General features: G+C 70.4%; 1 protein-coding gene across 1 annotated transcript in view; it reads left to right on the top strand.

Annotated features, from left to right (window-relative positions):
* LOC144950726 (solute carrier family 12 member 1-like) overlaps nucleotides 1–14,762 on the top strand; it is a 66,000-nt gene that overhangs the window by 35,215 nt on the left and 16,023 nt on the right. Inside the window, 10 exon segments of the mRNA XM_078880799.1 lie at nucleotides 14–137; nucleotides 710–811; nucleotides 1,130–1,164; nucleotides 1,166–1,286; nucleotides 12,198–12,297; nucleotides 12,773–12,845; nucleotides 12,847–12,885; nucleotides 13,767–13,907; nucleotides 14,315–14,421; nucleotides 14,592–14,679. Coding sequence (XP_078736925.1) covers nucleotides 14–137; nucleotides 710–811; nucleotides 1,130–1,164; nucleotides 1,166–1,286; nucleotides 12,198–12,297; nucleotides 12,773–12,845; nucleotides 12,847–12,885; nucleotides 13,767–13,907; nucleotides 14,315–14,421; nucleotides 14,592–14,679 — 930 coding nt within the window.

Raw genomic sequence — 14,762 nt, 5'->3', positions numbered from 1 at the left:
TTTGTCTTTGTAGGCTCTGTGCAAGGACAACATCTACCCGGGGATCGGGATGTTCGCTACGGGCTACGGCAAGAACAACGAGCCGATCCGCGGCTACATCCTCACCTTCTTCATCGCCCTCGCGTTCATCCTCATCGGTGAGCAAACCGCCGCGACCTCCCGTGACCCCCGCAGCGCCACCACGACCACCGCCGCACGCAATCGTGTCTGTGTGTGTATCTGTGTGTGTGTCTGTGTGTGTGTCTGTGTGTGTGTCTGTGTGTGTGTCTGTGTGTGTGTCTGTGTGTGTGTCTGTGTGTGTGTCTGTGTGTGTGTCTGTGTGTGTGTCTGTGTGTGTCTCGTGGTGTTGGGGGAGCGGTGGTGTAGTGGTTAGCGCGCTGCACTACGAACCCGGCGACCCGAGTTCGATTCCCGCTCATGGCCAACACCGGTTGTGATTATCTGAACCGGTCCTGGGCCTCCCCTAAGTCGACTCGGCCTCAAATTTGTACCCGGTGTGGTGTGTAAACATCGCCACTGGGGAGACAAAGTCAAATTTGTACCCGGTGTGGTGTGTAAACATCGCCACTGGGGAGACAAAGGCGGTCGGGCGTGGTGCTGGCCACCCACCCCCCTCGTGTGCCGTTCCGGCCTTCGTAGGTGCTCGCTAACAGCACTTGCCCCAACAGTCTGTTGAGGCTACACGGGGGATCTTTGTGCGTGTGCGTAGCGGAGCTGAACACCATCGCTCCCATCATCTCCAACTTCTTCCTGGCCTCCTACGCGCTCATCAACTTCTCCTGCTTCCACGCCTCCTTCGCCAAGTCTCCCGGTGAGGGGGGGCGCCGGAAAGGGGGGGGGGGGCCGGAGAGGGGGGGGGCCGGGGAGGGGGGGGCGCCGGAGAGGTGAGGGGGGCGCGGAGAGGGGGAGGGGGCGCCGGAGAGGTGAGGGGGGCGCGGAGAGGGGGGGGGCGCGGAGAGGGGAGGGGGCGCGGAGAGGGGGGGGTGCGCGGAAAGGGGGGGGGGCGCGGAGAGGGGAGGGGGAGCCCGGAGAGGGGGGGGGGCGCGGAGAGGGGAGGGGGAGCCCGGAGAGGGGGGGGGCGCGGAGAGGGGGCGGTGACGCGAGTGTGTGTGTGCGTGTGTGTGTGCAGGCTGGCGCCCCGCCTTCCGCTACTACAACATGTGGGGTGTCTCTGTTTGGCGCCGTGCTCTGCTGCGCCGTCATGTTCGTCATCAACTGGTGGGCGGCGCTCATCACCTACGCCATCGTGCTGGGGCTCTACATCTACGTGGTGTACAAGAAGCCCGGTGCGGCGCGGGGGCACCCCCTCGCCCCCCTCGCCACCCTCACCACCTTCGCCACCCTCACCACCCTCACCACGCTCACCACGCTCACCACACTCACCACCCTCACCACCATCGCCAACCACGCCACCCTCACCACCCTCGCCACCCTCGCCACCCTCTCCACCCTCGCCACCCTCTCCACCCTCGCCACCCTCACCACCCTCACCACCCTCTCCACCCTCACCACCCTCACCACCCTCTCCACCCTCACCACCCTCACCACCCTCACCACCCTCGCCCCCCTCACCACCCTCACCACCCTCTCCACCCTCGCCACCCTCACCACCCTCGCCACCCTCGCCACACTCACCACCCTCGCCACCCTCACCACCCTCACCATCCTCTCCACCCTCACCACCCTCTCCACCCTCGCCACACTCTCCACCCTCACCACCCTCTCCACCCTCACCACCCTCACCACCCTCACCACCCTCTCCACCCTCACCTCCCTCGCCACACTCGCCACCCTCTCCACCCTCGCCACCCTCTCCACCCTCACCACCCTCACCACCCTCACCTCCCTCTCCACCCTCGCCACACTCACCACCCTCGCCACCCTCTCCACCCTCGCCACCCTCGCCACCCTCTCCACCCTCGCCACCCTCGCCACCCTCGCCACCCTCACCACCCTCACCACCCTCGCCTCCCTCGCCACCCTCTCCACCCTCACCACACTCACCACCCTCTCCACCCTCACCACCCTCACCACCCTCACCTCCCTCTCCACCCTCGCCACCCTCGCCACCCTCTCCACCCTCGCCACCCTCTCCACCCTCACCTCCCTCTCCACCCTCGCCACACTCTCCACCCTCGCCACCCTCCCCACCCTCTCCACCCTCGCCACCCTCGCCACCCTCGCCACCCTCCCCACCCACTCCACCCTCTCCACCCTCGCCACCCTCGCCACCCTCGCCACCCTCCCCACCCTCTCCACCCTCGCCACCCACTCCACCCTCTCCACCCTCACCGCCCTCTTTGCCCTCTCCACCCTCGCCACCCTCGCCACCCTCTCCACCCTCTCCACCCTCGCCACCCTCTCCACCCTCGCCACCCTCTACACCCTCTCCACCCTCACCACCCTCTCCACCCTCGCCACCCTCGCCACCCTCTCCACCCTCGCCACCCTCACCACCCTCGCCACCCTCACCACCCTCTCCACCCTCACCACCCTCTCCACCCTCGCCACCCTCGCCTCCCTCTCCACCCTCGCCACACTCTCCACCCTCGCCACCCTCCCCACCCTCTCCACCCTCGCCACCCTCGCCACCCTCCCCACCCACTCCACCCTCTCCACCCTCACCACCCTCGCCACCCTCGCCACCCTCCCCACCCTCTCCACCCTCGCCACCCACTCCACCCTCTCCACCCTCACCGCCCTCTTTGCCCTCTCCACCCTCGCCACCCTCGCCACCCTCGCCACCCTCACCACCCTCTCCACCCTCTCCACCCTCGCCACCCTCTCCACCCTCGCCACCCTCTCCACCCTCTCCACCCTCACCACCCTCTCCACCCTCGCCACCCTCTCCACCCTCGCCACCCTCTCCACCCTCGCCACCCTCGCCACCCTCGCCACCCTCTCCACCCTCGCCACCCTCGCCACCCTCGCCACCCTCGCCTCCCTCGCCACCCACTCCACCCTCACCACACTCACCACCCTCTCCACCCTCACCACCCTCACCACCCTCACCTCCCTCTCCACCCTCGCCACCCTCGCCACCCTCTCCACCCTCGCCACCCTCTCCACCCTCACCACCCTCACCACCCTCGCCTCCCTCTCCACCCTCGCCACACTCTCCACCCTCGCCACCCACTCCACCCTCTCCACCCTCACCGCCCTCTTTGCCCTCTCCACCCTCGCCACCCTCGCCACCCTCACCACCCTCTCCACCCTCGCCACCCTCTCCACCCTCGCCACCCTCTCCACCCTCTCCACCCTCACCACCCTCGCCACCCTCGCCACCCTCTCCACCCTCGCCACCCTCGCCACCCTCACCACCCTCTCCACCCTCACCACCCTCTCCACCCTCGCCACCCTCGCCACCCTCGCCACCCCTCACCACCCTCGCCACCCTCGCCACCCTCTCCACCCTCTCCACCCTCGCCACCCTCGCCCCCCTCGCCACCCTCTCCACCCTCTCCACCCTCATCACCCTCTCCACCCTCTCCACCCTCACCACCCTCTCCACCCTCTCCACCCTCACCACCCTCTCCACCCTCGCCACCCTCACCACCCTCACCACCCTCACCACCCTCTCCACCCTCACCACCCTCTCCACCCTCTCCACCCTCGCCACCCTCGCCACCCTCGCCACCCTCGCCCCCCTCGCCCCCCTCGCCACCCTCTCCACCCTCGCCACCCTCGCCACCCTCGCCACCCTCGCCACCCTCGCCACCCTCTCCACCCTCGCCACCCTCGCCACCCTCTCCACCCTCTCCACCCTCGCCACCCTCGCCCCCCCTCGCCACCCTCTCCACCCTCGCCACCCTCTCCACCCTCTCCACCCTCACCACCCTCTCCACCCTCTCCACCCTCACCACCCTCTCCACCCTCACCACCCTCTCCACCCTCGCCACCCTCGCCACCCTCACCACCCTCACCACCCTCTCCACCCTCTCCACCCTCGCCACCCTCTCCACCCTCTCCACCCTCACCACCCTCTCCACCCTCTCCACCCTCTCCACCCTCTCCACCCTCGCCACCCTCGCCACCCTCGCCCCCCTCGCCACCCTCTCCACCCTCTCCACCCTCGCCACCCTCGCCACCCTCTCCACCCTCGCCACCCTCTCCACCCTCTCCACCCTCGCCACCCTCGCCACCCTCGCCACCCTCTCCACCCTCTCCACCCTCGCCACCCTCGCCACCCTCGCCACCCTCGCCACCCTCGCCACCCTCGCCACCCTCGCCACCCTTGCCACCCTCGCCACCCTCGCCACCCTCGCCACCCTCGCCACCCTCTCCACCCTCACCACCCTCTCCACCCTCACCACCCTCTCCACCCTCACCCTTCTTGCCACCATCGCCACCATCGCCACCCTCGCCACCCTCACCACGTCGCCCCCCTCGCCACCCTCACCACCCTCGCCCCCCTTGCCACCCTCGCCACCCTCACCACGTCGCCCCCCTCGCCCCCCTCGCCACCCTCTCCACCCTTTCCACCCTCGCCACCCTCGCCCCCCTTGCCCCCCTTGCCCCCCTCTCCACCCTCACCACCCTCTCCACCCTCGCCCCCCTCACCACCCTCACCACCCTCACCACCCTCTCCACCCTCGCCACCCTCTCCACCCTCGCCACCCTCTCCACCCTCGCCACCCTCGCCACCCTCTCCACCCTCACCACCCTCGCCACCCTCTCCACCCTCGCCACCCTCGCCACCCTCGCCACCCTCGCCACCCTCGCCACCCTCGCCACCCTCGCCACCCTCTACCCTCGCCACCCTCGCCACCCTCTCCACCCTCTCCACCCTCTCCACCCTCGCCACCCTCGCCACCCTCGCCACCCTCTCCACCCTCGCCCCCCTTGCCACCCTCGCCACCCTCGCCACCCTCGCCACCCTCGCCCCCCTCGCCAGCCTCGCCACCCTCGCCACCCTCGCCACCCTCGCCACCCTCGCCACCCTCGCCACCCTCGCCCCCCTCGCCACCCTCGCCACCCTCGCCACCCTCGCCACCCTCGCCACCCTCACCACCCTCTCCACACTCGCCACCCTCGCCACCCTCTCCACCCTCGCCACCCTCGCCACCCTCGCCCCCCTCTCCACCCTCGCCACCCTCGCCACCCTCGCCACCCTCGCCCCCCTCGCCACCCTCGCCACCCTCTCCACCCTCGCCACTCTCGCCACCCTCTCCACCCTCGCCACCCTCGCCACCCTCGCCACCCTCGCCACCCTCGCCACCCTCGCCACCCTCGCCACCCTCGCCACCCTCGCCACCCTCTCCACCCTCGCCACCCTCGCCACCCTCGCCACCCTCACCACCCTCTCCACCCTCACCACCCTCTCCACCCTCACCACCCTCTCCACCCTCACCCCCATTGCCACCATCGCCACCATCGCCACCCTCGCCACCCTCACCACGTCGCCCCCCCTCGCCACCCTCACCACCCTCGCCCCCCTTGCCACCCTCGCCACCCTCACCACCCTCGCCACCCTCGCCACCCTCGCCACTCTCACCACCCTCGCCACTCTCACCACCCTCTCCACACTCGCCACCCTCGCCACCCTCGCCCCCCCTCGCCACCCTCTCCACCCTTTCCACCCTCGCCACCCTCGCCCCCCTTGCCCCCCTTGCCCCCCTCACCACCCTCTCCACCCTCGCCCCCCTCACCACCCTCACCACCCTCACCACCCTCTCCACCCTCGCCACCCTCTCCACCCTCGCCACCCTCTCCACCCTCGCCACCCTCTCCACCCTCGCCACCCTCGCCACCCTCGCCACCCTCGCCACCCTCGCCACCCTCGCCACCCTCGCCACCCTCGCCACCCTCGCCACCCTCCACCCTCGCCACCCTCGCCACCCTCTCCACCCTCTCCACCCTCTCCACCCTCGCCACCCTCGCCACCCTCGCCACCCTCGCCACCCTCTCCACCCTCACCACCCTCACCACCCTCTCCACCCTCACCACCCTCACCGCCCTCTCCGCCCTCGCCCCCCTCACCACCCTCACCACCCTCGCCACCCTCGCCACCCTCGCCACCCTCGCCACCCTCGCCACCCTCGCCACCCTCGCCACCCTCGCCACCCTCGCCACCCTCTCCACCCTCGCCCCCCTCGCCACCCTCGCCACCCTCGCCACCCTCGCCACCCTCGCCACCCTCTCCACCCTCGCCACCCTCGCCACCCTCGCCACCTTCGCCACCCTCTCCACCCTCGCCCCCCTCGCCACCCTCGCCACCCTCGCCACCCTCGCCACCCTCTCCACCCTCGCCACCCTCGCCACCCTCGCCACCCTCGCCACCCTCGCCACCCTCGCCACCCTCGCCACCCTCGCCACCCTCGCCGCCCTCAGCCGCCCTCGCCGCCCTCTCCGCCCTCGCCGCCCTCTCCACCCTCGCCACCCTCGCCACCCTCACCACCCTCTCCACCCTCACCGCCCTCTTTGCCCTCTCCACCCTCTCCACCCTCGCCACCCTCTCCACCCTCTCCACCCTCGCCACCCTCGCCACCCTCGCCCCCCTCGCCACCCTCGCCACCCTCGCCACCCTCGCCACCCTCGCCACCCTCGCTACCCTCGCCACCCTCGCCACCCTCGCCACCCTCTCCACCCTCGCCACCTTCACCACCCTCGCCACCCTCGCTACCCTCGCCACCCTCGCCACCCTCACCACCCTCTCCACCCTCACCGCCCTCTCCACCCTCGCCACCCTCGCCACCCTCACCACCCTCGCCACCCTCGCCACCCTCGCCACCCTCGCCACCCTCGCCACCTTCGCCACCCTCTCCACCCTCGCCCCCCCTCGCCACCCTCGCCACCCTCGCCACCCTCGCCACCCTCTCCACCCTCGCCACCCTCGCCACCCTCGCCACCCTCTCCACCCTCGCCACCCTCGCCACCCTCGCCACCCTCACCACCCTCTCCACCCTCACCACCCTCTCCACCCTCACCCCCATTGCCACCATCGCCACCATCGCCACCCTCGCCACCCTCACCACGTCGCCCCCCTCGCCACCCTCACCACCCTCGCCCCCCTTGCCACCCTCGCCACCCTCACCACCCTCGCCACCCTCGCCACCCTCGCCACTCTCACCACCCTCGCCACTCTCACCACCCTCTCCACACTCGCCACCCTCGCCACCCTCGCCCCCCTCGCCACCCTCTCCACCCTTTCCACCCTCGCCACCCTCGCCCCCCTTGCCCCCCTAGCCCCCCTCACCACCCTCTCCACCCTCGCCCCCCTCACCACCCTCACCACCCTCACCACCCTCTCCACCCTCGCCACCCTCTCCACCCTCGCCACCCTCTCCACCCTCGCCACCCTCGCCACCCTCTCCACCCTCGCCACCCTCGCCACCCTCGCCACCCTCGCCACCCTCGCCACCCTCGCCACCCTCGCCACCCTCGCCACCCTCCACCCTCGCCACCCTCGCCACCCTCTCCACCCTCGCCACCCTCGCCACCCTCGCCACCCTCGCCACCCTCTCCACCCTCACCACCCTCTCCACCCTCACCACCCTCTCCACCCTCACCGCCCTCTCCGCCCTCGCCCCCCTCACCACCCTCACCACCCTCGCCACCCTCGCCACCCTCGCCACTCTCACCACCCTCGCCACCCTCGCCACCCTCGCCACCCTCGCCACCCTCTCCACCCTCGCCCCCCTCGCCACCCTCGCCACCCCTCGCCACCCTCGCCACCCTCGCCACCCTCGCCACCCTCGCCACCCTCGCCACCCTCGCCACCCTCGCCCCCCTCGCCACCCTCGCCACCCTCGCCACCCTCGCCACCCTCGCCACCCTCTCCACCCTCGCCACCCCTCGCCACCTTCGCCACCCTCTCCACCCTCGCCCCCCTCGCCACCCTCGCCACCCTCGCCACCCTCGCCACCCTCTCCACCCTCGCCACCCTCGCCACCCTCGCCACCCTCGCCACCCTCGCCACCCTCGCCACCCTCGCCACCCTCGTCACCCTCGCCACCCTCGCCACCCTCGCCACCCTCGCCGCCCTCGCCGCCCTCGCCGCCCTCTCCACCCTCGCCGCCCTCTCCACCCTCGCCACCCTCGCCACCCTCACCACCCTCTCCACCCTCACCGCCCTCTTTGCCCTCTCCACCCTCGCCACCCTCGCCACCCTCTCCACCCTCTCCACCCTCTCCACCCTCGCCACCCTCTTTGCCCTCTCCACCCTCGCCACCCTCACCACCCTCACCACCCTCACCTCCCTCGCCACCCTCGCCACCCTCGCCACCCTCGCCCCCCTCGCCACCCTCGCCACCCTCGCCACCCTCGCCACCCTCGCCACCCTCGCTACCCTCGCCACCCTCGCCACCCTCGCCACCCTCTCCACCCTCGCCACCTTCACCACCCTCGCCACCCTCGCTACCCTCGCCACCCTCGCCACCCTCACCACCCTCTCCACCCTCACCGCCCTCTCCACCCTCGCCACCCTCGCCACCCTCACCACCCTCGCCACCCTCTCCACCCTCACCGCCCTCTCCACCCTCACCGCCCTCTCCACCCTCGCCACCCTCGCCACCCTCACCACCCTCTCCACCCTCACCACCCTCTCCACCCTCACCGCCCTCTCCACCCTCGCCACCCTCTCCACCCTCGCCACCCTCGCCACCCTCGCCACCCTCGCTACCCTCGCCACCCTCACCACCCTCGCCACCCTCTCCACCCTCGCCACCTTCACCACCCTCGCCACCCTCGCTACCCCTCGCCACCCTCGCCACCCTCACCACCCTCTCCACCCTCACCGCCCCTCTCCACCCTCGCCACCCTCGCCACCCTCGCCACCCTCGCCACCCTCGCCACCCTCACCACCCTCACCTCCCTCTCCACCCTCACCACACTCACCACCCTCACCACCCTCACCTCCCTCTCCACCCTCACCACCCTCACCTCCCTCTCCACCTTCGCCACCCTCGCCACCCTCACCACCCTCACCACCCTCACCTCCCTCTCCACCTTCACCACCCCTCTCCACCCTCGCCACCCTCACCACCCTCTCCACCTTCGCCACCTCACCTCCCTCTCCACCCTCGCCACCCTCTCCACCCCTCTCCACCTTCACCACCCTCTCCACCCTCGCCACCCTCACCACCCTCACCACCCTCTCCACCATCGCCACCCTCGCCACCCTCTCCACCCTCACCACCCTCGCCACCCTCACCCACCACCCTCTCCACCCTCTCCACCCTCTCCACCTTCTCCACCCTCGCCACCCTCGCCACCCTCACCACCCTCTCCACCCTCGCCACCCTCTCCACCCTCCCCACCCTCTCCACCTTCGCCACCCTCGCCACCCTCTCCACCCTCTCCACCCTCTCCACCCTCGCCACCCTCTCCACCTTCGCCACCCTCGCCACCCTCGCCACTCTCTCCACCCTCGCCACACTCGCCACCCTCTCCACCCTCGCCACCCTCTCCACCCTCTCCACCCTCGCCACCCTCGCCACCCTCTCCACCCTCGCCACCCTCGCCACCCTCTCCACCCTCGCCACCCTCTCCACCCTCGCCACCCTCTCCACCCTCGCCACCCTCTCCACCCTCCCCACCCTCTCCACCTTCGCCACCCTCGCCACCCTCTCCACCCTCTCCACCCTCACCACCCTCTCCACCCTCTCCACCTTCGCCACCCTCGCCACCCTCTCCACCCTCGCCACACTCGCCACCCTCTCCACCCTCGCCACCCTCTCCACCCTCTCCACCCTCGCCACCCTCGCCACTTTCTCCACCCTCTCCACCCTCTCCACCCTCTCCACCCTCGGCCACCCTCTCCACCCTCGCCACCCTCGCCACTTTCTCCACCCTCTCCACCCTCACCACCCTCTCCACCCTCGCCACCCTCGCCACCCCTCGCCACCCTCACCACCCTCACCACCCTCTCCACCCTCTCCACCTTCGCCACCCTCGCCACCCTCGCCACCCCTCGCCACCCTCGCCACCCTCTCCACCTTCGCCACCCTCGCCACCCTCTCCACCCTCTCCACCCTCGCCACCCTCGCCACACTCGCCACCCTCTCCACCCTCTCCACCCTCGCCACCCTCGCCACCCTCTCCACCCTCTCCACCCTCGCCACCCCTCTCCACCTTCGCCACCCTCGCCACCCTCGCCACCCTCTCCACCCTCGCCACCCTCGCCACCCTCTCCACCCTCGCCACCCTCTCCACCCTCGCCAACCCTCTCCACCCTCGCCACCCCTCTCCACCTTCGCCACACTCGCCACCCTCTCCACCCTCTCCACCCTCTCCACCCTCGCCACCCTCGCCACCTCTCTCCACCCTCGCCACCCTCGCCACCCTCGCCACCCTCGCGCCACCCTCGCCACCCTCTCCACCCTCTCCACCTTCGCCACCCTCTCCACCCTCTCCACCCTCGCCACCCTCTCCACCCTCGCCACACTCACCACCTTCTCCCTCCCTCGCCACCCTCACCACCCTCTCCACCCTCACCACCCTCTCCACCCTCGCCACACTCACCACCCTCACCTCCCTCACCACCCTCTCCACCCTCTCCACCCTCTCCACCCTCGCCACCCTCTCCACCCTCGCCACCCTCGCCACACTCACCACCCTCACCTCCCTCACCACCCTCTCCACCCTCTCCACCCTCGCCACACTTACCACCCTCACCTCCCTCACCACCCTCTCCACCCTCCTCCACCCTCGCCACCATCGCCACCCTCTCCACCCTCGCCACCCTCGCCACCATCGCCACCCTCGCCACCCTCTCCACCCTCTCCATCCTCTCCACCCTCTCCACCCTCGCCACCCTCTCCACCCTCCCCACCCTTCCCACCCTCTCCACCATCTCCACCCTCTCCACCATCTCCACCCTCGCCACCCTCTCCACCCTCTCCACCCTCTCCACCCTCGCCACCCTCTCCACCCTCGCCACCCTCTCCACCTTCTCCACCCTCTCCACCCTCGCCACCCTCTCCACCCTCGCCACCCTCGCCACCCTTTTCACCCTCGCCACCCTCTCTACCCTCGCCACCTTCTCCACCCTCGCCACCTTCTCCACCCTCTCCACCCTCTCCACCCTCGCCACCCTCTCCACCCTCTCCACCCTCGCCACCCTCTCCACCCTCGCCACCCTCTCCACACTCACCACCCTCACCTCCCTCACCTCCCTCACCACCCTCACCACCCTCACCTCCCTCTCCACCCTCGCCACACTCACCACCCTCGCCACCCTCACCACCCTCACCACCCTCACCTCCCTCACCACCCTCTCCACCCTCTCCACCATCGCCACCCTCGCCACCCTCGCCACCCTCACCACCCTCACCTCCCTCTCCACCCTCTCCACCCTCTCCACCCTCGCCACCCTCTCCACCTTCGCCACCCTCACCTCCCTCACCTCCCTCACCTCCCTCTCCACCCTCACCACCCTCACCTCCCTCTCCACCCTCTCCACCATCGCCACCCTCGCCACCCTCGCCACCCTCACCACCCTCACCTCCCTCTCCACCCTCTCCACCCTCTCCACCCTCGCCACCCTCTCCACCTTCGCCACCCTCACCTCCCTCACCTCCCTCACCTCCCTCTCCACCCTCACCACCCTCACCTCCCTCTCCACCCTCACCTCCCTCACCTCCCTCTCCACCCTCACCACCCTCACCTCCCTCTCCACCCTCGCCACCCTCACCTCCCTCACCTCCCTCTCCACCCTCGCCACCCTCGCCACCCTCTCCACCCTCACCTCCCTCGCCACCCTCGCCACCATCGCCACCCTCGCCACCCTCTCCACCCTCCCCACCCTCCCCACCCTCGCCACCATCACCACCCTCTCCACCCTCGCCACCCTCTCCACCCTCCCCACCCTCTCCACCTTCGCCACCCTCGCCACCCTCGCCACCCTCTCCACCTTCGCCACCCTCGCCACCCTCACCACCCTCGCCACCCTCGCCACCCTCGCCACCCTCGCCACCCTCTCCACCCTCGCCACCCTCTCCACCCTCGCCACCCTCACCACCCTCGCCACCCTCGCCACCCTCTCCACCCTCATCACCCTCTCCACCCTCTCCACACCTCTCCACCCTCACCACCCTCTCCACCTCGCTCTCTTCCTGACCCCCATCCTCACCCTCTTCCCATCACCTTCCCACTTCACCCTCCTACCAACCCCCTCGCTCTCCACCCCTCACCACCTCCTCCTCCCTGTCCCTCCCCCCACACTGACTCCCGGCCCCCCCCCCCCCCGTGTGGAGCAGACGTGAACTGGGGCTCGTCGACGCAGGCGCTGTCCTACCTGAACGCGCTGCAGGACAACCTGCGCCTCTACGGCGTCGAGGAGCACGTCAAGAACTTCCGGTACTGCGCGCCGTGTCCCCCGCCGTGTCGCCCGCCGTGTCCCCCGACGTCCCCTGTCTCCGTGTCCCCCGTCTCCCTGTCTCCGTGTCCCCCGCCGTGTCCCCCGCCGTGTCCCCCGACGTGTCCCCCGACGTGTCCCCTGACGTGTCCCCCTTGTCTCCGTGTTCCCCGTCTCCGTGTCTCCGTGTCCCCCGTCGTGTCCCCTGTCTCCGTGTCCCCGTCTCCGTGTCCCCTGACATTTCCCCTGTCTCCGTGTCCCCATTCCCTGTCTCCGTGTCCCCTGTCTCCGTGTCCCCCGTCTCCGTGTCCCCATTCCCTGTCTCCGTGTCCCCTGTCTCCGTGTCCCCTGTCTCCGTGTCCCCCGTCTCCGTGTCCCCTGACATGTCCCCCATTCCCTGTCTCCGTGTCCCCTGTCCTCCGTGTCCCCCATTCCCTGTCTCCGTGTCCCCCGTCCTCCGTGTCTCCGGGCCCGCAGGCCGCAGTGCCTGGTGATGACGGGCGCCCCCCCTCACCGCCCGGCGCTCATCGACCTCGTCCACTGCTTCACCCAAGAACGTGGGCCTCCTCATCTGTGGCCACGTGGTGCAGGTGAGAGACGCAGCCCCTCCTCATCCCCCTCCTCATCCCCCTCCACCCCGCCCACCCCTGCTGTCCCACTCGCTCGCTCACCCGCTCGCTCGCTCACACCGCTCGCTCGTTCACTCATTCACCCGCTCGCTCATTCACCCCCTCGCTCGCTCACCCGCTCGCTCATTCACACCCCTCGCTCGCTCACCCGCTCGCTCTTTCGCTCGCTCGCTCGTTCGCCCGCTCGCTCGCTGGTTCACACCGCTCGCTCATTCACCCCCACGCTCGCTCACCCCCACGCTCGTTCACACCCGCTCTTGCGAATGAGACTCATCTTGGTCTTGAGTTCTCACCCAGGCCGCTGGAAGCTTGACCGCGTGGCCAGGGGGTCCAGGGGCCACGGCCGCGGTGCGACCACGAACCCCTTTCTCGCGCTCGCAACAGTCGGGCTGGGCAATGACGAGAGAAGAGCTCTCGCGTGGTTACCTTCATTCACACTTTGCCAAATGAAATCGCTCGGTCGATCACTCGCTCGCTCTGTCAATCAATAGCTCGCTCTAGATTTGAAGCTTTTGTGACTGCAAGGATTCATACTCGGTAAAGTCACGTAGGTAAAAAGAAATAATACAAATAGTAGAAATAATAATAGAAATAAAATAATAAATCACGACGTTTCGGAGGCAACACAAGTCTCCGTCATCAGGTGGGACCGTCACAGCTAAATTTACTGTATCAATAGCTCGCTCGGTCGATTGCCTGCTCGGTCAATCGAACGCTTGCTTGATCAAATGATCACTCGCTCGGTTGGTCGGTCGATTCGATCGCTCGCAGAGTCTGGGGGCAAATGGTGACCCCCTTGCCCCCCTCCCCACTCCCCCCCCCCCCCTCTCGCCCCCCCGCAGGGCCCCCAGCGCCAGGCGCTCAAGGAGCTGTTTGCGGCCCAAGTGAAGCACCAGCGCTGGCTGCTCAAGGAGCACAAGAAGGCGTTCTACTCGCCCGTGTGCAGCCACGACCTACGCGAGGGCGTGCAGGTCCTGCTGCAGGTCAGCGCGGGGGGCGGCGGGGGGGGGGGACGGTAACGGTGGGGGGCTGGGTAGGGGGGCTGGGTGGGGGAGCTGGGTGGGGGGGCTGGGTGGGGGGGCTGGGTGGGGGGGCTGGGTGGGGGGGCTGGGTGGGGGGGCTGGGTGGGGGGGCTGGGTGGGGGGGCTGGGTGGGGGGGGGCTGTCCGTACGACATCGTCACCGGTGGGTAACCCCATGTCAGAGGTCGCAACCGGGTACCCGATACCCGTACCCTACCCGATACCCCGGCTACCCGTACCCGGCCGGGTACGGGTACGGGTAGCCGTTTGCGACCCTGGTGCGGCCGGGTACGGGTACGGAATCAAAACCCGTTTGCGACCTCTGCCCCATGCGCGTGCCGCCTCTCCCCCCCCCCCGCCCGCCCGCAGGCCGCAGGCCTGGGCCGCATGAAGCCCAACACCCTGGTGCTGGGCTTCAAGAAGGACTGGCGGCGGGCAGACGGCGCCGCCGTGGAGAGCTACATCCACGCCGTACAGTGAGCGCCACGCGGCACCCCCCCCCCCCCCCCCCCGTGACCCCCCCCCCCCGTGACCCCCCCCCCGTGACCCCCCCCTCGTGACCCCCCCCCCCCCCGCGTGACCCCCCCCCCGTGACCCCGCCCCCCCGCGACCCTCGCGTGTTAACGCCCGTGCCCTGTGCCCGCAGCGACGCGTTTGACCTGCAGTTCGGGGTGGTGGTGGCTCGCGTGCGCGAGGGCTTCGACATCTCCTCCGCCCTGCAGCTGCAAGGTGAGGCCCGGGGTGGCGGGGGGGGCGGTGGGTGAAGGGGGGGGGCATAGTGTGGGAGTGGGGTGAAGTGGGGGGTGGAGGGAGGCAC

Source organism: Lampetra fluviatilis, chromosome 59 (genome assembly GCF_964198595.1).
Source record: "Lampetra fluviatilis chromosome 59, kcLamFluv1.1, whole genome shotgun sequence".
Classification (NCBI taxonomy): domain Eukaryota; kingdom Metazoa; phylum Chordata; class Hyperoartia; order Petromyzontiformes; family Petromyzontidae; genus Lampetra; species Lampetra fluviatilis.
This window is presented reverse-complemented; position numbering and strand designations above follow the sequence as displayed.